The sequence below is a fragment of the Polypterus senegalus genome, chromosome 7 (genome assembly GCF_016835505.1).
Source record: "Polypterus senegalus isolate Bchr_013 chromosome 7, ASM1683550v1, whole genome shotgun sequence".
Classification (NCBI taxonomy): domain Eukaryota; kingdom Metazoa; phylum Chordata; class Cladistia; order Polypteriformes; family Polypteridae; genus Polypterus; species Polypterus senegalus.
This window is the reverse complement of record NC_053160.1, coordinates 160,934,470-160,961,057: the sequence shown is the minus strand read 5'-3', so window position 1 is coordinate 160,961,057 and position 26,588 is coordinate 160,934,470. Positions and strand designations below refer to the sequence as shown.

Below are 26,588 nucleotides of genomic sequence, written 5' to 3'. Positions count from 1 at the left end.
GCCATGTTAAATGTTTTAAAAATTAGATATTGTTAGGTATTAATAAAAAATATTATCAACCTGCATGCAAGATGTTAGTCTTTATTACATTTAGGAATGTGACTTAATATGTATCAGTAATGAATCTCTCACAAAACTACCAAAACTACCAAAAAAGCACAATTTGCTTCTATGGGTGGTGAGTTTAAGTAAATTTAAGTCTATCATCTGAAATTAGTTTACCTTTTATTAATAAAGAGAGTGTCATTCCACCTGTTGTATTTCAGGAGTTTACCTTTCAGAACTATTTGTTTAGTAAACCAAAAATATTAAACACTCTGTATGTCAGCTACATCCTAATTCCAGCACCTTTGAATGTGAAAATGGGTAAATGAGAAAAATAATCTAAAGCACCAGTGACCAAAATGCTAACCAGAAGTCACAGTCGAATTTTCATTCCACAAATGTCTAACTCACAAAAAGATTACTAACACCAGGAAAGTCCTTTATTTGAAATCCAAAATGTTGGATGCCAAGATTAGTGTGGCAACATCATAAATTCCTTCTTTGTGATGACTTCCCAACATGTCACATCCCGGCACCATGTAGTATCAATGGAACCACGTTGATATCAACATAATGGCTACCAGACCTCAAATAACTAGAAAATGGTGGTGCCTGCAATAAACAAAATTGCTGCAAAAAATAAACACAAATAACAACAAGATGGATGTCAAAATAAATGCAGAAATTTATAAAGATTAAAATGAAAGTAGTCAAAACCACCAAAAACATGATAAATGGAAACAACAAAAATATAGGACAAGTGGCTACATAAAGAAGGATAAGTCACATCATGATGAAATAGCCTTTTTTTCTAAACATATGTTTCCTTGGACTTGGATGGCATGCAGGCTTGGGCAGATTTGTGGCAGATGAAATCTAATGTCACTAAATATAAAGTATTACACATAGGAATTAAAAATGTTAGGTTTGAATACACAATGGGCAGTCTGAAAATCGAGAGCACACCATATGAGAAGGATTTAGGAATCGTAGTGGACTCTACACTATCAACTTCCTGACAATGTTCAGAAGCCATTAAGAAGGCAAACAGAATGTTTGGTTATATAGAGCGATGTGTGGAGTACAAGTCCAAGGAAGTTATGCTCAAGCTTTATAACACACTGGTGAGGCATCATCTGGAGTACTGTGCAGTTTTGGTCTCTAGGCTACAAAAAGGACATAGCAGCACTAGAAAAGGTCCAGAGAAGAGCAACTAGGATGATTCTAGGGCTACAGAGAATGAACTATGAAGAAAGATTTAAAGAGCTGAGCCTTTTCAGTTTAAGCAAAAGAAGATTAAGAGGTGACATTGAAGTGTTTAAAATTATGAAGGGAATTAGTACAGTGGATAGAAACTGCTATTTTAAAATGAGTTCATTAAGAATACAGGGACACAGTTGGAAACCTGTTAAGGGTAAATTTCACACAACATTAGAAAGTTTTTTTTACACAAAGAACGATATACACTTGGAATAAGCTACCAAGTAGTGTGGTAGACAGTAAGACATTTGGGACTTTCAAAACTCGACTTGATGCTTTTCGGAAGAAATAAGTGGATAGGTAGGACCGACAAGCTTTGTTTGGCTGAATGGCCTATTCTCATCTAGATTGTTCTAATGTTCCAGTTGTTCTAATGTTCTTTGAAACATGTTATACCTTGGTCACTGTAAAAAATACACCTCAGTGGTGTAGATGCTCCATCTATGCAAACTGAATTTTCCCCTGCCACAGCATACAAGACTACTGCTGCTTTTGCTTGTCAATGGATGCATCCTAGACAAGAAAGAAAAATCAGGCAAGGTTAAGTAATGGTTTATGTGTGCAACTTGGCACATCATATTTATTGTACCATCAGACAGGTCACTCACTGCAGTCTTACTAGTACAGTGTGTGTGTGTTGTTTTTTTTTTAATTGACATGTCTCATTTTTTTTACTGGCTTTGGCTTACACCTGGTCCTGACACTTTTTTTCTTGCTATATATAAACTTTTTTGTGTTTCTGTATAATTTATCAATACAGTAATTCCTCCTCGATCGAGGGGGTTGCGTTCCAGAACCCCCCGCGATAGGTGAAAATCAGCGACATAGAAACCATATGTTTATATGGTTATTTTTATATATTTTAAGCCCTTATAAACTCTCCCATACTGTTTATAAATATTCCCCGCACAGTTATACAGCATAAACCCTTTGTATTCTCTTAGATATTAGGTAAGATTAATTGAAATTATGTATGTAAACACACTGTTTATATACAGTAAAACCTAAATATTATTTTAAAGATATCAAGTGTCTCTGATAGCACAGATGTTACATGTTATGTTACAGCCATTACGATAAGACAGGCCACCAGCAATAAATACGTACGATGCAAGAAAAATTGTATACAATACATGTGTGTACAATGACACTAAACATATGTACATTTACTAAGTACTGTAAGTAGAAAATTAATTATGGTTACTCACCAACAATGACACGATGACTTGTCCGATAACGATGAGTTTAGTTTTACTGCACAACAAAGGAGAGCGTTACAGCCCTTCTAAAGGAGCCTCTTCAGGCGACTGTGTAGCACCGCCGTTGTTCTTCTTCCGGCAGTCTTTAATCCAAATCCCTAAAGCAGATTCCATCCAGACTACTGCCTTATTACATCCACTTACAACTCATTTTGCACCCTGGTTAAAAGGACACTGCGGCCGTAGATCTTATATTCCTTTCCTACTTTTTAAATAAAAAGAATCGTAGCCTCATTGATGCCGTAATGCCGTCCTACAGCGGTGTAGCTTTTCCCTTCCTTCAACATATCCAAAACTTTTACCTTTTCGGCAATCGTTAACATCTTCCGTTGGCACTTGGGCACGGCCCCTAAAGCAGTAGCAGGAGCAGATCGTTTTGGAGCCATAATGAAGGGCTTGACTACGCACAAAGATAAACACAAAAGAGCACAAAAGTTAACTCTTTACACAGCGAAGCACGTTGATGCTGAATGAGCGAGACGAGACTTCCTGGTTAACGCCGCGGAATCGAATTCGGCGCTCCGTCGCTGAGCCATTCAGCACACAGGAACTTAACTGCGTGCTCTGATTGGTTAGCTTCTCAGCCATCTGCAAATAGCGTCCCTTGTATGAAATCAACTGGGCAAACCAACTGAGGAAGCATGTACAGGAAGTAAAAAGACCCATTGTCCGCAGAACCCGCGAAGCAGCGAAAAATCCGCGTTATATATTTAGATATGCTTACATATAAAATTTGTGATAGAGTGAAGCCACGAAAGTCAAAGCACGATATAGCAAGGGATTACTGTATATCATTTTCTAGAGAGAGGGAGAAGTACATATTTACAAATATGGCAAGAGTTTAGGGTCAAATAGATAAAAAAGGCAGAGCAATAGATTGCATACAGTTATTAGTTAATAGTTAAAAACAGAACAGAACATTTTCTGTGTTTTACAATTGGTGTTATGTTGCTTCATGTGACAGTATCTATTGCATTAAAGCTACTTTTGTACTTTCTAGGGAAGCTATTAGTCAAGTATGTGAAGCTGTGCCTGGTGCTAAAGGAGCATTTCGCAAAAGAAAGGTATAGTGAAATTCATCATGCCATCATCCATCCTTAAAACATAGGGAAGTTGATGTCATTTATTAAATATTTGTAAATCTTTGGTTAATTTTCTCTTAAATACTTATCCTATTTTGTCCACTAGTGGTGATTGTTGCATGGATGGAGGGTGGGGGTTGAATTCATGAGCTACTCAGCTGCTGAAACATGGTGACTCGCAACCCAGCAATGGCGACTCCTGACCCACTTTTGGGAGGGTAGAGAAACACTGTACTAGACAGTACGCTATTTAAAAATGTCCACTTTCAGTACAGGCTCCAGTTCTACAAAACAATATAATGTATAAAACAGGTTTCTGAAAAATGAAAGGCAGGGTATAACTGTGACATACTATTAAAAGAGCTAAAATGAAAAAAAAAATATCAGTCTTAATAAAAAGGACACGTGGATAAAAAAAATCCAAAAGAAAGATATATGAAGATGAATAAGGACAGAATATTTAATATTAGAAATTCACTGATATTTTGTCCATTTGATGTAAATTGAATGCTTAAGGTCTTGAACTTCAATACTCTAGATGGAGTCAGTGAACAAATGGAGTGGATGAATGGAAATTATTGTGCCAGAAATACAAAAACAGTAATAATAATGAATAGTCAAAAGACAAGCAGAGTACCATAACCAAGAAGAGAAAATGTCATTGTATCGCAAAATGAATGGCAAAAATTAAAATGAAAACTGAAGGAGTCAGGACCAAAAATGAAAACTGGAAAACAATTAAAATCAAATGTAATTTGATTAATTCGAAATGGTGCTGCACTAAAGTAAAAATAATTAATGAAATTACTGAATTGCCATATAATAAAACTGTGCAGTTGTTTGCATAGATCCTACTAATAACTGGTTATAACTGGACCTTCAAAATCTGGAAATTACTCTTGGGTGGATGTATCCACTTGCCTTTCTGACTGGAACCTTTGTGTGAATATGATTTAATCTCTATTATCAATGATGTCTGGTATGTAGATTTAAATTTTCATTTTTATTGGCAATGAAAATATTAATTGAACTTTATTTTATGTAATACATTATTGGTACATTATTTGTAACAAACAGGTGATTGATCTGTGGCAATTCCCTCATTCTTGCATTTATATATGCGTACAGGGTTCTTGTGCTCACATAATCTAATCCAACAGGAAGAGTAATAATATTTGCCCACAAATCTTCAAAAATCACTTAATTATTCTATAATAAATTGTATTGACAAGTTTGTTGGGCGCAATATATTTTTGCATTTTACTGTCCCCTTTTATTTCATATCATTTACATAGTGGTGTATTTAGAAATCATCTCACAAGAAATTGTGGAAATGCTTTAATTAGTATCACTTTATGGAGCCACTCTAGTTTAAAGAGACTAATATGGATATTTTTTAATTAAAATAAATGTGTTGCATGTAGCTGTATTTACAAAATGAATGACCTAATAAATATAAAAAACAAAGTTTTAATAGAGTGTTTATTTTTTTAATGAAGAAAAAAACAGACTTCTAAAATGACTTCCATGGGTTTTATCACATAGTCATTAAATTTATTTTTGCTCGTATAAATATTATAGCATATTTTTGTGTTTTTGCATTATATCACCCATAGCCTCCAAGTAAGGTTCTCTCCAGCATACTGGGAAAAAGCAATCTCCAATTTGCAGGAATGAGCATCACCCTGAATATTTCTACCAGCAGCCTAAACCTTATGACACCAGACTCAAAGCAGGTGAGCATCTCAAAGTTGAATGTACATGTATTATAGCTAAATTATACTGTATACCTGGAAATATGAGCACAACATTGTTTTTGTTTGTTTTAATTTGAGAAAGGTTAGCTATTTTATTGTGCCTCACAAGATATTTTCATGGGGAATTGGAAGAAACATGGAAGTAATGTGATGATGGTTGAGCTAGGCTTCAGCTTCCATGCAACCCTTCTAAGGATAAAGCAGGTTAAGAAGATTGATGGTTGGATAAATAAATAGATGGAAAACATTTAAAATAGTTGCATGTTACTGTTGTGTGTTTCTTTTAAATAATCACTGAAGTAATTTCTGCATTGGTTCCAGATAAGATCTGCAGGAGGGCAGCTAGCAAACTTGTCAGTTCTGCTTAAGCTGTTCAGCCTATAAAAAACAGATAAGAAATACATGTCATGATAGCGATATAACAATTAATAATCTTATAAAGAGTGGAAAGGTACTGGTAATCATAAAGCCTTAAAGAAAAGAAAGTTTAACCAGAGCCATCTTTAAGGAGTGTCTAACTTGATTTCTGTGAGCAGAGAGGTAACATGAATTCATGTTAGCGCCCCTCTTGACTTTTGGTGGAACTGCTTACCTTTCCACATACCTTTTCTCTTACCTTGTAGGAGTTGACACTGATGCATACAAGCATGACAATATATAAAAATACAGAAAAATATTTTTTTTTCACAGAGGCAAAGGGAGGTAGCCTCCTTAGTAGTATGTTTACCCCTGTAAAATGGGAGCCAAATATGTTGAATTTTTTACAAAAAGAAGAAATGTTATTATGTGTAACAGTAACATGAAAATACCACAACTTTAAATTAAAAACAGTAAGAAAGATATTTCAAGTGTCCAACATTATACAGACACAGATTTAGCATATATCCTTCTATTATTTTGAAACAGTCACCAACACCTAGGCAGATGTTCCACTTGAGACAATAGAATATGTTTCTTTGCTCATTTTTCTTATATTATTTTTTGCTTGTCCATAACATGGTAGAATATCAGTGTCTAATCTATACTATAGCTGTACCCCTTGTGTTATTATTGGCAACCACAGTGTAAGGCTTAGAGACTTCCCCATTTCCAATGACATGAATATTCATTGTTGCTACATTGTCAACAGTGCTTACAGGGCTAATATCTTTCTTGTCCTTCTGCTTATTGGCAGTAATTTTGCCTTTTTGCCATGAAGCTACTTGCAAAATGGTGAACCTTCAAGAAAGCAAATTCAGAGCAATTTGATGGCACAGTTCTGTATGCGTCAGCTTTGCTATCTGTGTCAATGTCTGATGATCAATTTGCATTGTCATATATATATCTTGAATCAACTAATGGTTCACTTTCAGTTTGTTCTAAAGCTGCCTGTACAGCTTTTCATTTCATTCATATACCATTGTGATATTTTCTAAAGGCTCCACCCTACTCATGAATATTGATTAGTTACCAAATAGAGGCAGAACACATCAAAAATTCACAATCATTTTGCAGTATGATGTTATTTCATACACAAGATAGGAGCAGAATACTGTCCTGAGATCTATTCAGGGTTAACACCCTATATCTTTTCAAAACAGATTAACCCATAAAGGTCTTGGGAATAATTGTATTTACAGAGAATTTTGAGGGTTAATATCAAATAGGTTAATTAAAATTCAGAAGTTTTTTTTGTCCTTATTGCGGGAAATGTTATCTAAAAATAATTTACAACAATGAGTGGTGACTTATATTTTAATATTTAGTATGTGCTTCCATACTGCAATTTATTACTTTCCCCTTAGTATACGGTGGTAAGTGAATTCTACTTGACATAACTGATATGTCTGATAAGATATTTATGTTGTGCTTTTGTCTCAACAGATTATAGCCAATCATCACATGCAGTCCATTTCCTTTGCATCTGGTGGTGACCCGGTAAGATCTCAACTTAAGTAACACATGGTTGTTTAGATGAGCTCTCTCTTTTCAGATCTCAGTAGTGTATTGACCCTAATACAACATTATAAGCATACAGTATGACTTCATTGCTCTTTCTCTGTGGTTAATCTCTTACCGTATATATCAGTGGTTTACATCTAAATCTGGGTCAGTTCCATGAAACAGGATTATACCTTTAGACAAATATTTTTAAATTATGTTTACAGAAGTAATCATTTTTAGAATCATAATCCATGCATATGGAACAATATCTGCCTAAGTATCTATAGTAACACATCCTAAATGTCAAAACTGTTGTTATAATATTAACTACTAGTAAAATACCCGTGCTTCGCAGCAGCAAAGTACTGCCTTAAAATTTTAATTAAGAAAAAAAGCAAACCTTTTTAAACTGAGGGAAAATGAAGTATACCAATAATTATTTGTTAAGGATCTCTTTGTAAGTTGTCAGTTCGGCCCTCCGGTTGTAATATGACCAAGCCGTATGCTGAGCTTACTCTTGAGCATGCAACTTACAGTTGGCCATGTGAAAAGCAATCTTGCCTCAAATCTCACAGCTTGGTTTACTGCTGTCATAATCGGTTTGAGTTTCATGGTTTGTTTCAATTATGACAGTATTTGCAGGACTTGTTGTTTTGAAGTGACATTCAGCATCTGTCAAGCGTTGTAAGCATACAACCGGTTTCATCGATAACTTCGCATCCAGCTTTTGAGAGTTTAAACATTCATAAACATCAAAGTGTCCACTACTGAAATCGTCACCTGTGAATCTAAGATGTTTAAGAGACATTGGCGGTTGTCCAAAGGTGTAAAATATTTGGCCATTTCGGTACACTTAAAAGCGACAACCAAACAATTCAGCGGCAGCCATCCACTCACATGCAGAGCCATAGGTGAAGGGCTTAAGCATTTCACTCTTATAATGCTCCTGTGTAGTATAATTATCTCCTGTACCGTCATCAGTCCACACCTTGAACCTGTCCCAGTCATTCAATACATAAGACACAATGTTCCTCCGGATATCAAGAGTGAGCCTGATATGGCCGTGCAATATGTAACACAGAGAATGTAAAAGGCAGGTGCCATCTCCGGGCATGGAAACCACTCGGTAAGTGACAGTTCTTTGATCAATGGTGATCACCTCGATAGACATGTTAATGGGGGTACGGTTGGAACGATAAAGGAAATGGGTACCTGAACAATGTAAAGTAAGTCTAAAATACCCTACACAATAACTATAATCATAATAAATGAACAATAAAACAGCAGAGAAGCCTTGGATTAAATAAAAAGGCTGCAGTTATCAGCAGGGAGATGTGAATCCCGTGGTGAAGCAAGGAAGGGAATGAAGAGACCGGAGTGACGGACGGCCTTATATAGGCAGGCAGCCAACAACGTGGGAGGTGTTGGGATGGGGGACCCAAAGACGCCTCACATGGCGACCGAGCTGCAGGCTATGGACGTATATATGTACGTAAATAGGATTCAGTTAGCGTTGGGAACCCGCGTACCAAATTTCTTGAAGATGGGTCCATAAGTAACAAAGACTGTTGGAAAGTTCAATATGGCGGCCGACAGTGGCGTCATACCAACAAAATAAGTACGTACATCAGTTTCGGTAAGCACAGAGGATCCACCTAACAAATTTCATGAAGATGGGGCCATAAATAAGAAAGTTCAACATGGCAGACGTTGTCGACCGTTATAACCATTATGCGTAGAATTTCAAAATGAAACCTGCTTAACTTTTGTAAAAGAATGGTAGGTTGAGAGCTTTCTTCTACTTTTAATGTTTAATGCTTTTCTTATTTGGTGGTTCCCATTTTATTCTTTTAAAATTAATAAAAATTGTTTATGAAGAAAGTATCATTTCAACAGAAGATAGTGATTAGAAGTAGTTAGGATAGCAGTGTCCCTAACTTGCATATAACTAAGGATGCAAATTTATTGGCAGTATAAGTCTACAAAGGCCCCAATGTCAAGTGTACATTGTATGTATTAAATGCTGTGTACATAATGATTGTCTTGGTGCCATTGACAGGAAAATTTGAACCTTTATGGGTCACCTACACAGGAACCATATTCCAAGTTAGCATTGAGTTGCTGGATTTTTAAATCCCCATGCTTTTTAGTTTGTGGATAACTGAAAATGAAGACTGTGTTGACCAGATTTACTATATCAATCTTTTTCCATTTTTTATTTTAAGGATACCACTGACTATGTTGCTTATGTAGCAAAAGATCCTGTAAATCGCAGAGGTAAGATATGCTACAGTTAATTCCACACTGAATATCTGCTCCCTGTAAAACAGCTTTTTGCTTCTTCTTGTGTTAATTGGTAAAGCTTTACCAAATGTACATATCTACCATATATTTTCCAAAACACTTCTTTTATCAAAGAATTAGCAGCTTCTGATTTGAGTTCAAAAGTATTCTACTAACTACATATTATTTAAGTAAAATTATACTTTTCTGTAATTATATATGTATATTATTATGTATGACAAAAGAGGTGCAGTGGTAGTCTGGTAGAAAATAATTAATTCTGTAGAAGCTTCAAAACAACTATCTCTAATACCGCTGCGTATCTTCCACTCACACGGAATCCAACAAATGATTATTAGCAGAATGGCTTCAAAGACACTTTTCAAAGATAAACAGAAGAAGCCAAGCTCATACTCAGCCTGAGATCAGATATTTCTCTAGGTCTTAATGACCAACTAACTTTGTAATCTCTCCCTCCATCTTCTCTTATGGTAGCTTTTTCATGCCTACCTTTTCTTTTTTCATCTGTCCTGGGATTGTTTTCTCCTTTTGCTCCCAAATACGTTACCTATGTTTTTTTAATGTGCACACTTGATGAAGGCTATACAGCCAAAATATTGTGTCTTTTACCATCTTTCCTTTTCATTGTGGAAATAGCATTTTACTCTTTTATCCTATATATAAATTAACCAATTTTGACCCCTTCTTCCTCCTCCAAAAGGACATTGCCCACTGTCTCCCAACTCTGACTCAGTTTAAGTGATGCAGCTAGCTTCCTTTTAAACTAGATCTGGGAACTGCTTCTGGTCTCCTGTCCTGTGTTTTATTATTTATGTTAATGTCAGTAAGTTTCCTTTAAATATGAAATTTAATTGATTAGAGACTAACTACATGGTTCTTTTGCAGATGATTGCTCATTACACTTTTAATAGTTTGATTTTTGTCTTTGGGAGGATTAGTAATTGTGGAATGGGTTCTTCCTCCAAACATCCTCCCATGAGATGTTGCTATTTTTTGATCTAGAAATATATGGCTCTTGTGTAATATATGGCTACAATTTAAATCAAAGTAATAAAACCAAGTATATTGATTGACATTTGTATAGTAGAGCACCCTGTAAACATTGAGAGCCTGGATGCAGTGGTGAACCCATACTAAATTACTTTTTTTCCAAAATTGCATAAGCAGTGTATAAGTAACGTAAAGCAGAATTGTAAGGAGCGTAATCTCAACTAAATAGTATTTTATTACTGTTAATTGAGGTGTGTTTCACGAGCCATCGCTGATTATTTAAGGCTGCTGTCATGAAAGAATTGGACCCCTCCTCCTCTCATTCATGAAGGGCGGTGTGGTATAGTAGTCAGTAGCCAGGTCATTAAATGTATTATACATATATAAAAATTCATAATTTAAAAAGTCAATTGTCCTAGATTATTTAACTCCTTGTTTGGTGCTTTAGATTCATGAAATGTTTTGTTTTCTAGCATGTCATATTCTAGAGTGCTCTGATGGTTTGGCTCAGGATGTCATCAGCACCATTGGACAGGCTTTTGAACTTCGATTCAAGCAATACCTGCAGTGTCCTTCTAAGCTGCCCACTCTACAGAATAGGTAAGAATGTGTCATATCCTTGAATTTCCCACTTTTTGTATCATGACTGAATTCCTTAATTTTGTAAATACACTTTAAGTTCCAGAAAAGGAGTTACTTTTTTTTATTGAACTGGGGGCTTCGCCCCTTGCTCGCTTCGCTTGCCAACCCCTGTGTTTGATTAATCGGATATACAATTTTAAAAGCTTTTTTTTTTCTTTGGAATCATTTCAATTTCATTGTTGCACTTTTACTTTAAAGCTTCATTTAAAACAATATTTGGAATTACCTTTTCTTCAAGATCGCATTGAATTTTCAATTGATTCAATTTTTGGAGATACATTGTGACCACGCAACATATAACTGCCCGTGAGTGAATATTGTTTCTTTTTCTCTAATAAATAATCCGACTTTTTCTAATGTTTGTCCCTGTGATTTGTTAATTGTCATAGCAAAAGCTATTCTCACAGTTTAATACGAATGGCATATCAAGATCTCCTTTGGTGTCTAATGTTATTCGCGGAATATATACTACATTACCTTTCTTGTCACTTGATAAAATTTGCATCGCTTCTATGTGATCATAAATATACACCTGTGTTTTCTTTGAAATTAAACTTGTCGTTGCTTTAACTGTTGCAGGACCACAGATTGTCATAGTGTATGGTCCATTATTGTGTAAATCTACGTTTTGTGCATTAAATGATGTGAAGGTGAAAAGATTATTGAAGACTCGTATATTTTGCCTGTAGTGTTTGTGGATTCTGCGGTGGGCTGATGCCCTGCCCGGGGTTTATTCCTGACTTGCGCCCTGTGCTGGCTGGGATTGGCTCCAGCAGACCCCCATGACCCTATTTTTGGATATAGTGGGTTGGACTGAATGACTGACTGTTTGTGGATTACACTTTCTCCAAACATCAAATCTTTTAATTCTCTTGGATATGCCTCCTAATTGTGTAGAAACAGTACTTTACCCTGATGGCAACATGAATTAGATGTTCTACAAGTCTCTGACTTAAACTTCAAAAACATATAATAATTCCATACTTCTGACATATGTCCATATATTCGATCTCTATTCGCCTTTCCGTTATTTCACCGAGTAATAATTTCTCTTTTTTAGCGCTGATGCGATCTTTATCTTTTTTTGATACTTACAAATTTTTCTCCTTTTATATTCTGTAACTTGCTCTGTATGTATATTGCACCTACGTTTTTTTGTCTTTTGAATTCCACTGTTTTAATTATCTCTAACCTGCTCTGTATGTGTTTCGCCCCCCTCGTTTTTGAACCTATTTATGACGGTTTACTTTGTTTTCTACTCTTTGCCTTTTATTTCTGACCTCGCTTTCTCCTACTATTTTTTCAATTACACCTGGTCCTGATGATTAATTTTCATTTGTTTGTGCTAATGCGATCTTTACTATCTTTTTTTGATACTGTAGCAACATCCATGTCCGGCTCAAAAAGAGAAGAAGTAAAAAAAACAGACTGACGTAATAAAGTCTCACAAAAGTTTTACTTCAACAATCGCCGACTTCGTAACCCCAAACACAACCTTCTAGCACCCTCTCCAACCCTTCCTCCCCCGGGTATCGCTCGCCCCCACCTCCCCCCCCCAGCATTGATCAATACCCCACTGTCAGTTTTCCGTGCTGTACTCCGCCCTCCCTCAATCGGACCTAGCAGTCACTTAAAAAAAAGGCTTCAACCTGGCTGGGATGCTACAATACTTTCAAATTTTACTGCTTTCATATTCTTTACCATTCTCTGCATGAGTATCGCACCATCGTTTTTTTGAGCCTTTTGATTTCCACTGCTTTCATAATATCTTATCTGCCTTTTTTTCTCTCCAATGCTTTTGGGTCTCTTTTCTCTGCGTTTCTCTTTCTTCTTTGCTTAGTTGTTGACGTTTCATCTATAATGTATTGTCCTTATACACTTAATATGAGCCGAGTGTGTTACATGCCTTTACACGACTGAGTGTTTTGCTGCCCGTGGTCTTATTTGATATTGGTTGTAAGTAGGGCATGTCTTGCAAGAATCTCATGTTCCACGTCTCATGGGTCTTTTAAGTGTCTTCCGAGAACTTCCGAGAAGATCACGTCTCGTCACTCTGGTTTTACTTTCCAAGATTTTTTTTATAATAGAGAGATAACTTTTAGTAGTAATTATCCAAGCACAGCCATTATCATTGACTGTCTGAAGCATACTGTTTTTGCATATTCACAGGCAGAAAAGCAAAACTGTGTCAAAGACTGAAGCTGAATTTGAAATATGGTACCCACTCACATACATATTACTGAGTGCGGAGGAGCACTTAGCTTTTATGATCTACAGTAGTGTCTTACGTGACTATCTGTCAAGGTCGGAGGAATCCTTAGTTCAGTTTTAACATAAGAAGATGACAAAAGTTAGGTTTATTTTATTGATCACAGTTACTGAAAAATGTTTAGGTCCTGAGTCATACTTATGGTATAGAATAGTCACTGTAACAAGAAAGCTGATGAAGCATTGGGTACTCATAAATAAGGGCTACAACCACATTTTTAACTGTTTTTTAGACATATTGTATGTAACTTCTAATTTTCCTACCGCTCTATCTATTATATAGTTCTGTTTTATCTATCTATCTATCTATCTATCTATCTATCTATCTATCTATCTATCTATCTATCTATCTATCTATCTATCTATCTATCTGTCCCTCTCAGACTGCATAATTATTTACTCTACTTTCAACAAAAAAGATAACAGTGGTATGTCTTTCATTTACTAGGAACAATGAGTACTGGGGTGTCTTCCAAACAAAGATTTTTACTGAAGCATTATTTAGTTGTATGCAATTAAATCAATTGTGAAAAACTGGCTGTGCAAAAATTTTGGTACTATTGTAATTTTGCTGATTTGAATGCATGTAACTACCCGATACCTCTAACATTCTTAAGTACTGATAGGCAAACCTATTCACAGCAGATCACACACAAGAACAGGTGACACCAGGGATTAAGCTGCAGTGCTTTTTCTTTTTTATATTTTCCATTTACTTTTTGGGCATGGCCAAATCAGACCATGGTAGCTGTAGGTACAAAGCAGACACCTGCCCTGGAGGAGACACCTCTTCTTTGGAGGGTATTTTTACTCACATTCCCAATGTTTTTTGATGGTGATAGGAACCTGGGACGTCTGAAGAAAATCCATGTGAGAGTGACTTTTCAAGACATTGTTATTATAGAAATTGTTTGAAATGAAAGTTTTAACCCTAATTTATAAAATTAGATTGTCTTTATTTTTGAAAGCTTCCTGATATTAGTGGTTAAGCAACTTTTCATTATTTTTCACTTAAACTTGCAAAACATGATTCATCCATCCATTCAGCATACTGTACCATTTCAAGCTGTGAGTGCTTGAACACACAGTGGGATCCAGTCCAGCACGAACCAATGTACATTTCCAACAGACATACATAAAAACATTACTGATGCTGAAATCAGTGATTTCCAAAGCCTGTCTTCATCAAATACAACTGTGTAGTTCTGAATTTTTCACCATGTTACACCTTCACAGATTGATGCACAATGTAGGAAGTTTGTGCATTATAGTATAGTATAGTATAGTATAGTACAGTAATCCCTCGCTATATCGCGGTTCGACTTTTGCGGCTTCAGTCCATCGCGGATTTTAAATGTAAGCATATCTAAATATATATCACGGATTTTTCGCTGGTTCGCAGATTTCTGTGGACAATGGGTCTTTTAATTTATGGTACAGGCTTCCTCAGTTTGTTTGCCCAGTTGATTTCATACAAGGGACGCTATTGGCGGATGGCTTAGAAGCTAACCAATCAGAGCATGTATTACATATTAAATAAAACTCCTCAATGATATACGATATGCTTCCCGCGCGGTGCTTGATTGTTTGCTTTTCTCTGTCTCTCTCACTCTCTCTGCCTGACGGAGGGGGTGTGAGCAGAGGGGCTGTTTGCCTAGAGGATACGGACGCTCCTCTACAAAATAATGCTTTGTCGCGGTGCTCCGGCATACTTAAAAGCCCAAAAGAACGTATTGATTTTTTGATTGTTTGATTTTGTCTAGCTCTCTCTCTCTCTCTCTCTCTCTCTCTCTCTCTGTCTCTCTCTCTGACATTCTCTGCTCCAGACACACATTCTTTGAAGAGGAAGATATGTTTGCATTATTTTAATTGTTAGAAAGAACTGTCATCTCTGTCTTGTCATGGAGCACAGTTTATACTTTTGACTAAAGGGTGTTATTTCATGTCTAGGGGGCTCTAATAATGTTAACAGTGTGGGAGAGTTTATAAGGGCTTAAAATATATAAAAATAACCATACAAACATATGGTTTCTACATCTCGGATTTTCATCTATCGCGGGGGGTTCTGGAACGCAACGCAAAAGTATAGTTTAAATAAGCACCTGTAACATTCTAAATTATTTCAGTTAATTTTACATATTGATAGAAAGTTAAATGATATCATTGATTTTTCAAGTTTTTGAGCATTTATAAGTGACTAAATTAATGTATTGATGAGATGTCTTAAACTTGTATGGCAAGTGTGAGTGTCTGTGCCAACTAAATTTTTATCTTTAGTCAATGAGTAGCTGCTTCTTATTGAAAGATATCAGGATGGACACTGACGGTTTAACTCAGAAAAATCAGAACAGCTGGGAACCACACTTTTTATTTAATTAAACCTCACATTTCTATACAACATTTTTTATTTTCACTTTTGTTAGCAGTGTGGCAAGCAAGTTAAAGAACACTTGTCTTTATGGTGTCATTCAGAATGCTCAACTTGGAAGATGCCCCTTGGATGGAAGAAGAGGAGGAAACAGCTGAACATCCGTATTACAACAGCATTCCCGGGAAGATGCCACCACCTGGAGGATTCATTGATATTCGAATGAAAAACCAAACTTCCTGTCTTGCTGACAGCACTCAGGTCTGTGTCAAGAAGCTGCTAAGGTAGACAAGTGCCTTGTGATGGTTTGCACTGTGTAGGGTATTAAAATAACATAAAGGGTTAAACACTAAAAGGTTAAAATATGTCTGATGTCACTCTGAAAAACATGGACTGATAAGAAGGTCTAATGAAAACCTTAGCAGAGTGTTAAACGGCCACATAATATGATGAACTGTCTTTTACAAAATTATCTTCCATGTAATTAATATTAATGTATGATAGAGACAGGTTCCTCATGCAAGCTCTGTCTGTCCAAAGGGAAGGGGACCAAGTTTATACAAAAAAAATGTCTTTCTTAATGTAAAAAATCATAAGGAAGAGATGGTGCGAACACAGAGTGTCAAAGTAAGCAGAAATGTTAATAAACTCCTGCTGCCTCCCTGGGCCTGATTACCCAGGTGTAAATACGGTTGTCTGCCTAATGGGATGACTTTCAGACTTGCCCACCATGTATTATTACAGAAAGCACCTGCTTCTCTGTTTCATGTCTAACTCTCTTGACGTTTGCCTCTGTGCCAGCCACTAGTTTAAATTCTGCCCTAGTTCCCCTTTGGATTTTATACTTGAGAAGCCTTAAACTTTGTACTGGGGTCACGTTTGGGTAAGTTTTGGTTAAGCCTGTGGTGTTCTTGCACACCTGAGTTCTTATTTTCTTCTTAAAATCTTTTGATTGTGAAGTGCTTTGAGAAACTGCTCTGAACTCACATTATTTCAAGCCTTCCACCCATGTTAGGCACTCAGCAGAGCAAAGAGGTCTACAGAGGATGCCATAGCCACAACTCTCCATACTGTCTTAACTCACCTAGAGCAGCAGGAGAGTTACGCTAGGCTGCTCTTTGTAGATTTTAGCTCTGCATTTAATACCATCCACCCTTATAGTCAAATTGACAGATATCGGGCTATCTTATTCCATCTGCCTCTGGGTTATGGACTTTCCAGAGGGTAAGAGTAAGCCTCCACATCTTCTCAGCCCTCAGCCTCATCACTGGTTCTCCACTGGGCTGTGTGCTGAGCCCCCTTCTCTTCACCCTCTATACCCACGACTGCACCCCCACACACTCCAGCAACAGCATCATCAAATTCACAGAAGACATCACCGTGGTAGAGCTCATCTCTAAGGGGAATAAGTCCACTTATCGGGATGAAATAGAACATTTGTCTGGGTGGTGTAGAGACAACAATCTGGTTGTTAACATCACCAAAGTCATGGTGCTCATCATCAACTTTAGGAGGAAGAAAACAAATATTCAGATTCTCGGCCCCTTTTCAATGGCGGGGATTGTGTGGAAAGGGTCTCAGTCTTCACATTCCTGGTATGCACATAGAAGAGGATCTGAATTGTAGTGCTAATACCACAGAGCTAGTAAAGAAGGCACAGCAGAGGCTTTACTTCCTGAGGATCTTCAAAAATTCATTTCACCTAAAAACTGCTCATGTCTTTCTACGGTTGCTCCATCGAAAGCATACTGACTTATTGCATCTGTGTGTGGTTTGCCAGCTGCATAGCATCAAAGAGGAGAGCACTGTAGAGTGTCATCACCACTGCCCAGAAGATCATTCGATGCCCTGTCCCATCCTTGGAAGATGTTTACAGTTCCTGCTGCCTGAAAAAGGCCTGGAGCATAATTAAAGATCAGTCCCACCCAGTCACTCACTGTTTCAAATGCTGCCCTCAGGCAGATGCTTCAGGACAATAAAAACATGGACAAATAGATTGAAAAACAGTTTTTACCCAAAGGTTGTGACTGCACTAAAACATGCTCACACTGTGTAACGTCAAAGGGAACAAATTAGGCAATGAATATCAGCAGAATGTGAAAAGTTTCTTGTTATGTAGTATGGTGTTTGTTTTGCTTTTTCACTTTTAGAATCCCTAGTATAAACTTTCATATTTATATGTTTTTGTAGTTTTATAATATCCTACTGTGTTGCACTGGTAGGATGGCATCCAATTATGTTGTTTACTCATGCAATGACAATAAAGATATTCATTCATTCATTAAAAGGCTGTTTTTTCAGCCTTGTAGTTTTCCATTTCCAATAAGGAAGGAAGTAGCACAGAATGGATGGGAAAGTATCATTCTCCTCTCCTTTGCTCTGTTAACTTTGCCTTTCACTGGGCAACAAGGTCTCATCTTCTATATCTAGCAGCTCTTTGCTTCTTCCTTAACAACCAGAAGGTCATGTAGCCTCTTAGCAGCACTCCCTGGCCTCATTCATGTTAATAAACAGTCATGCATTCCTGTTAGCTGCTGAGTTGCTTGTCCTCTAGAGTCCAGGGTAACTTCATGCTGCAGCCCAGGATGTATCACACTCTCATTTCTACAACATCTAGCAAACATGTAACACATGCAGTCCATTAGCATCTATTATGCTTTGACATTGTTGTTTGCAAGACAGCTTCTGCTTGCTTTGTGAATTGAGGTTTTCCTGTGGTTCTTAAAACTGTTCTGAGCCAACTTGGCTGTGACCTGCTCCTGTCAACTTCTTGCCATCTAGACAGCCCTTCACAATGTTACTATGCACTTCAGCCACTATTCACAACTCAGTCTTGGAGTCACAGCTTTTTCTCAGTTGTCAGCCTATGTAGCCAAAGTGCAGCTATTCGAATTGGAGGTGGGATAATCTGAGGTAGAACTAACTCTGTACTGGGTTTTCATTAACTAAGGTAAGTGACACGCACAGTAGCCTGTTTCAGTTTTATATTCGTCATTTTTTGTAATCTATGAGGAATTTACATCCTTATTAAGTCTGCTTCAACTATTTTTATTTTTATAAGATGATGATTTCCTATTGATCCTGAATGCTGTTTATTATTATAGGTAGTTCTGGCTTATTATTCTATTTTAAAGGGCTTAACTTGAATTTTTGAAAATATTTCAGAATGTTTTAAGATTCATGGATTTAACTTCAAAGTCTGGATTGACTAATTTAATAATAAAACGCTAGACCAAAAACAGAAAATATCAAACTTTTGTATTTGGCATTACATTATATTTAATCAAGGGATTCTGCTTCTCAGATAAGAGTATAATAATTTATTTTATTATATGTATAAATATATGAAGGAGACTGGAGTACGTGTGCACCAAACCCTGGCCTGACATTAGTGGATTAAAATCTAGGTTAGACATTAGGGTATGGGATAGAAGCCTTGCGGTAATGTATGGGTACAGTTTTCCTATTTATAAAAATATTTTTATTTTATAGGGGATCCTTATTCCATCAGAATTTTAAACAATTGGTCTGATAGACCTTTTTACACTGTCCCTAATTCTCAAACTAAACTATACAATTTAAAATGTATTTGTATAAATTAATTTTAACCATGGTCTGACATTAGTGGATTAAAATCTAGGTTAGAGTGCTAGTATTCAAGTGAATTATGACTAATTACGTAAGATATGTTTTTCACTAGCTGGCTTGGTCCACAATATTCAGATAGTGTTTAAATCTAAGTGGAGACTTGTCAGCTTATTCAGATGAATCTAAGAGAGTGTAAACTGCAAGACATTACTCTCATCACACCTAGAAACCTCACACACTTGTTCACAATACACAAGGGTATTGTTCACCATACACCCATTCCAAGGTATCAGTTGCGTGTAACAATAAAATGCCTTCAATTTTTCATTCCAACAGATTGTACCAATACTACAACCAACCAACCAACCATTAACTATTCTTTAATAAAGGAAAATTTCCATAAATAATATTTTTTAATTGAGGAAGTGTCAATCCCATTTGGGACCTGGAAAGTCAATGCATCCTCTTCATGACTGTCATTTGAATTTATTTATTTGCACAATTTATGCCCACTCTGATTTTGCTACATTAATGAAGTCAGATTACCAAAGTGTTTAATAGACTTGAATGGGATTTAGTTCTTCTTCTGTCATCCTGTTTCTTATATTTAGAATTTCTTTTATTAAGTTATAGTGTCAGCTGTCTGGCTGTTGCCATACTTGTCAATTATACAGCACTTGGTGTTGGATTCTCAGCCCCAGTACAAATGTTTAAAGTGCGCCATCTGTTGGAGTAAAAACACAATGTATTTTTGTTACTACATGCATCACAAAATACATTCCAACAGATGGAACTTTGCAAATATTAACACAGAATGCACTGGATCGTACCCAAATTCAAAAGTGTAAACCTATTACAGGAAACTCACTGACACCTTAACTTCTAGCTCTCACCTTCTCTCCTACTCTGTCACACTGATATTGTTTCTTTGCTCAATAAACTGAGCACTATAAATACATCTTCTGATAATGAAAATGATGGAATATTGGCGGTCATGTCTTAAATTAAATTAATATGTATGTCCAGAGTGACTTGGAGGAAGGGGCCTACAGTTTGGCATTTCAAATTTAAATAACCAGTTTGTAACCAAGCTTTCTGTAATTGTAGCAAAACTGCATTCAGATGGACGGAGACTTCATTCAGTTGTGACTCCTGGATGGACAGAAATTGACTCACATTATATCAGTAGTTTATTGCCTCAGTTATATGACACTTGGTATAGGATTCTCAACAGCCGTACGAATGCTTGTGATGTGCCATCTGTTACAATGAAAAATGCAGTGTATTTATTACTACATGCTTTACAAAATAAATTCCAGTAGGTGACACATTTCAAACATTAATGCTGAATATGCCCAGAAGAGTGTAACTGCAGAGTGTAAATGTGTTTTTCATGTCAGAAGTATTATTTCATAATTGCAACATGCATTTATTTGCATTGGATGCTTATATTGTTAGTTGAAGCATTATTTATAAATTAAAAAAGAAGCCAACATTAACCCTCTGGTGACTCTGATGGTTAACAGAGAATCAGACGAAATTTGACATATGCATCGTCCCCTCTCTGAGTGTTGTCTTCTCTATGTGAAGACTGTAAGTCAGAATACCACATTTAATTTTGTCCTGGACTTTTCATTGGTTGTCAAAAAGGAAAGGAGTTGGAAGAGAAATGGAGGTGATGCTGGTTTTCTTTTGGGCAGTGTCCTTCAATACTAGTAAGGAAAAGGAAAAATGTGTGACTATTCCACCCTCACACCATTCTCTTGGTTCACCTATTAAACAGTCCCAATACTGCATACTGCAGTATCCTACTGTTATATTCACCCTGGGTGTTATAGCATTACTATACAATGAATCCAGAGGCAAATTCTTGATAAAAATGCTTCTGATAAAATCTAGACCACATTTACATCTAAAAGGAGTTATTTGAAAGGATTTGGGTTTCATCAAACCACAGTTATCCCTGAAATGGCTGTTTTATCAAAATATCTCCAATCAGCAAGTCATTACAATTTCAATCAACTTCCTTAGTAATGCCATCTAGGGACCTGCAGGCAAATCTGCCTTACCTTTGGAAATGCTCAGTGATAAAGCCATCTACTCTTTATTAGGTGACTCTAAGGAGAATCTGTGTGGAGTTCAACTGGTTCAAGTGACATAACAAAAATCTGAAACAAAACAAGGAAGCCTGTATCAGAAAAGGTATACAACAAGAAATTTAGAGATTTGCAATAAACCGATGAAGTCCACTGAGATTGTCTTACATGAAACAAGATATTTATATTCCAAAATCCACACATGTAATTGACATGTGAGAATTAGGCATGTAGGAGAGAGCCAAAAATATTTTTAAGCACTCTGAAAGTCTGTTTGCTACAGATGTTTCTAACTGTTAATTGTCAGTGTCCAACTTGTTCCTTTTTTGGTTCTTCAGAGAGGTTAATGCAAAGAAGCCTGTACCCCATGTGTTGAAGAACAGGACCTTTATAATTACATATAGAAAGTCCAATATCCAATACATGCTACGATCCTAAGAATCCCATTCCTACAGTAAAACACAGTTTGACCCCAGTTGTGAGGGGTGTTTCCTTTCAAGTAGGACTAGGAAATCGTCAGAAAGTGAATAGTGCACATGGAAGCCTGCTTCGATGCGAAAGGAAAATGGATGGTGCAAAGTACAGGTAAATTCTTGTAGAACACCTTAACCCTTCAGGCAGGAAGCTGAAAATGGAAAATGGTTCACCTTTAACATGCCAGTTACCACAAAGACACCACAAAGCAACCATACAATCAAGAACAGGAAGCTGAATGTTCTGTGCTTGTATTTTTTTTTTTCTCCTAAAATTCACTTCACTTGAATGTTGCAAGGTACATATGGAGCTTTATTTTTTTTTTTTTTATTATTTATTTATTAATTTTATTACAATCAATACATAGCAATCAAGTTTTTACAAAAAAAAAAATTATGCTAAGAACAGATCGATCCCCACCCTTGAGAGAGAGAGCAAGCCAAACGGTGTAAAATTTAAGGCTTTTAAAAATACCTAAATCAACAAATTCTCTGTGCTTTATAAAATCATTTCAAAATATTACTGATTAGATCCTGCCATGTTTTGAAAAAAGTCTGCACAGATCCTCTAACTGAGTATTTGATTTTTCCAATTTTAAATAATATAACACATCAGTTTCCCACTGACTTAAAAGAGGAGAGTTTGGGTTCTTCCAGTTTATCAGAATAAGTCTGCGTGCCAACAGTGTAGTGAATGCAATCACAGTTTGTTTGTCTTTCTCCACTTTAAGACCCTCTGGAAGAACCCCAAACACAGCTGTTAATGGGTTAGGAGGGATTGTGAGTCCAAGACTGTCTGAGAGGTAATTAAAAATTTTGTCCAGAATAATGTTAATTTGGAGCAGGCCCAGAACATGTGACCTAGTGAGGCTGGGGCTTGGTTGCAACGTTCGCAGGTTGGATCATGCCCTGGAAACATTTTGGAGAGTTTTAGTCGAGACAGATGTGCTCGATATATAATTTTGAGTTGTATAATTGTATGCTTTGCATATGGAGCTTGAGTGAATTCTCTGCATTGCTACTTTCCACTCCTTTTCTGATATATTAATTGAGAGGTCATTTTCCCAGTGTCCTCTTGGATCTTTGAAAGGAAGGGATTGTAAAAGGATTTTATATATTGTAGAGATGGAGTCTAACTCCTTGAAATTGAGCAATAATTTTTCCAGCGTGGATGAGGGTGCAAGATGAGGAAAATCTGGAAGGTTCTGTTTAACAAAGTTCCTGATTTGAAGATAGTGAAAGAAATTTGTAGCTGGAATGTTAAATTTGGAACGTAATTGTTCATAGGATGCAAAGACGTTGTCTATATAAAGGTCTCTAAGCAAGTTAATTCCAAATTTTTCCAGATATTAAAAACTGCATATGTTTGTGAGGGTTGAAAGAGGTGGTTCTTTTGCAGGGGTGCCACAGAAAGAAGCTTCTCCGTCTTAAAATGCTTTCTACATTGGTTCCAGATTCTAAGTGAGTGGAGCACAATTGGGTTATTAGTGTATTGCCGATAACGTGTGTTTATTGGAGCACAAAGCAAGGAATACAAAGAAGTACTGCAGGATTTTACTTCTATTGCCGTCCATGCCTGTGTATGTTCTTCTATTTGTATCCAGGTTCTTATCGACTGTAAATTTGCCGCCCAGTAATAAAACTGGAAGTTAGGTAGAGCCATGCCGCCTTCTGCCTTTTGTCTTTGTAGGGTCGCTCTTTTGATGCGTGGATGTTTAGAATTCCAAATAAATGAGGTTATTGTTGAATCTAATTGCTTAAAGAACGATTTATTAATGTATATTGGTATGTTTTGAAATAAAAAAAGGAGCTTAGGAAGAATATTCATCTTAACAGTGTTAATTCTTCCAGCTAGTGTGAGATGAAGGGTTGACCATCTATGCAAGTCTTGTTTAATTTTTTCCATACAGACGACGAAATTTTGTTGATAAAGAGCTTTATGTTTACTTGTGATGTTTACCCCGAGGTATTTAAACTGTTCAACATATGGAGCTTTAGAGTAAAAAATGACGAAATCTTGAAAGGTTTTGTTGACTTTCTATATATGTAGTAAGGCAGGGTACTCATTTACCTTTGCACCATTTGAGCATATTGTATATAAATATTACCTCTGTCAAAACCACTTCTTCCACTGCATTTAAAGCAGACCATTTAAAATAAATGGGATAGGTAACAGGGCCTATTTAAGAATACATCCACACTCTCAAGTTGTCAGTTTAGAATCTCCAATCAACATAACACAAGCAAGCTCCACAAAGACAATGACCAGGCATGGGATTCAAGGGATAATGATTTTTGTAAAACACCTCCATTTCCCTCTATGTCTTGTACAGAAGCACTTTTACATAATAATCAGACAGGAGGTGTAGCTATGCCAAAATAACAACAGAAAGATGTTGTTGACTTTGTTGCATTAATAGCATGGGGTCTAATTTTGTTCAACTGGAAAAATGCAGTATTACCACTTACAGTATATCACACTTTATCATGGACATGTCTTGTTAAGAGATGTGGCAAACGGCTGGAGATCCTGCAGAGCTAGGACGCCTGGAAGAACCAGGAGAGGGACAATACATCCCCTGGACCATGAGAGGACAACCACTCTGGTCTAAATGGGGGCCATGGCATCAGAGCTTGGACGCTTATCCTTGTTGGGGCCCATGGCCACTGCCAGGGGGCGCCCAGACGATTATGGAGCCCTGGACGGCAGCACTTCTGCCACACCAGGAAGAGCTGCCACAAGATCATCAGGAATCACCTGGAGCACATCCAGATGAAGTATAAAAGAGGCCAGGCCGCCTCACTCCATTCAGAGAGCCAGAGTCGGAAGGCAGAGGATGGAGCTTGCGACGGGAGGAGTGGAGGCAGCAGAAGAGACAAAGAAAAAAATAGTGGAAAAGTACTGTGAGTTAAAAGTGAATTGTACACTTCATTGTGTGTGCGAGAAGAAAAGAGATTAAAGCGTGTGTGTTTGGGACATTTGGCATCCGTGTCTGTTTGTGTCCAGGTCCGAGCTCCACAGTGAAGTTAAAAAAGATCAAGCTATGGATCAGTGGAAAAAACTTACAAGCTTATCTAGGGCTGGAAGAGACGAAGATCAAAGAGAATAAAAATAAGGTGGAAAAGATTCAGACCTGGCCTGACTCCATATATTGAGAAATGTTAGATTGCTTTCATATAAGTTGTACAAACTGTTATATCTGATAGTGAGTTCAGCAACAACAACATTTATATTTATTTGTATTTTCATACAAATGATGAAGCTCAAAGTGCTTTATAAGATGAAGAAAGAATATAAAAATTTGGCAATGCTAATTAACAAAGAATAAAGCAAGGTCTGATGGCCAGGGAGGACAGAAAAAAACTCTAGATGGCTGGGGGAAAAAAACTAAATCTGCTGGGTCCGAAGGCCATGAGACCAACCAGCCCCCACTAGGCATTTTGCCTAACATAAATGATCTAAATCAGTCCTCACGGTTTTCAGGCTTCACATGGAAGTTCAGGTACCATGACATTTTGGGTGCTGAGGAGAACAAGCTTAAACTGCTTAACTCAGAATCTATTTTAATGCTAGATGGGTTTCATCAGTTTGGGTGGAAAAAGCAGGAGGGGGACTGGAGATTTATGTGAATGAGCCTTGGTGAAAAGGGAGCACAGTACAATTAAACCTAAATGTGTGATTCAGACATTAAAATGCAGACTAAATTCATCCCAAAGAGATACTGTGAAGTACATCATCGTGGATGAGTCAGCAATAGAGATGATTCACTCTGTCACCAATATCTTACTTGATGAGTCATTCAGAATTCTAGTGACTTCAGACAAAGAAACAAAAGTCTTGTTCCATTCTGGGCAGCACAAGTTGCATCTGCCCTGTGAAAATGTTAATGATATTAAATATAAACCTGTGGTACAATCTGAGCAGGTCTGATCTCATCTTAATGCCAATTAGCACTCAGCTATTGACAGTTGCAGCTCTCTGAGTATCATCTATTCAGCTTTTTTCACCAAATATTGTAACCCTATGCAGAACCAGTCAATCCAATAGGCAACATAGGCTGCATTTACATAACTTAAGAGGATCTCTACACCATTACGCCCCCCATTATGGACACTGAAAGGTGCAGTAACTCAATGGGTGGGCGCTCCATAAGAATAGGTGTAAAGTGTTTTTATTTTACTTTACATTTACTTGAATAGGCTCAACTCTCCCTTTTTACCGTTTAGGGTAGCTGTTTGCAGGTACTGGAGACGTTGGAGAAGGAGAATGTCTAGATAATTTTTGCCATCAATATATATTGTAGTAATGTAATTCATAGTTGAATTTGCACAGAATTTTTCTCTTTTTCAATGGGAGATTTTGACATCTTAAAACTGCGTGCAGCACAATCAAGTATCTCAATGACAGACAGACAGACATGGCTATTGCAATAGGTGCTTCATGCATTATATGCAAACACACCTAAAAATACTGAATTATCAAGTTATAAATGTTTAACACATTCTAACAAAATTTGGGAATATTTCATTCTA

The 26,588-nt window shown here is 36.8% G+C and overlaps 1 protein-coding gene across 5 annotated transcripts in view; it reads left to right on the top strand.

The window, feature by feature from the left end:
* Positions 1 to 26,588, top strand: part of shc3 (SHC (Src homology 2 domain containing) transforming protein 3) — a 123,434-nt gene that overhangs the window by 82,235 nt on the left and 14,611 nt on the right. For all 5 annotated transcript variants that reach the window (XM_039759457.1, XM_039759458.1, XM_039759456.1 and 2 more), the window contains 6 exons: positions 3,565 to 3,628; positions 5,263 to 5,382; positions 7,267 to 7,320; positions 9,552 to 9,603; positions 11,094 to 11,220; positions 16,003 to 16,159. In XM_039759457.1, coding sequence (XP_039615391.1) covers positions 3,565 to 3,628; positions 5,263 to 5,382; positions 7,267 to 7,320; positions 9,552 to 9,603; positions 11,094 to 11,220; positions 16,003 to 16,159 — 574 coding nt within the window. The remainder of the gene's footprint in view (positions 1 to 3,564; positions 3,629 to 5,262; positions 5,383 to 7,266; positions 7,321 to 9,551; positions 9,604 to 11,093; positions 11,221 to 16,002; positions 16,160 to 26,588) is intronic.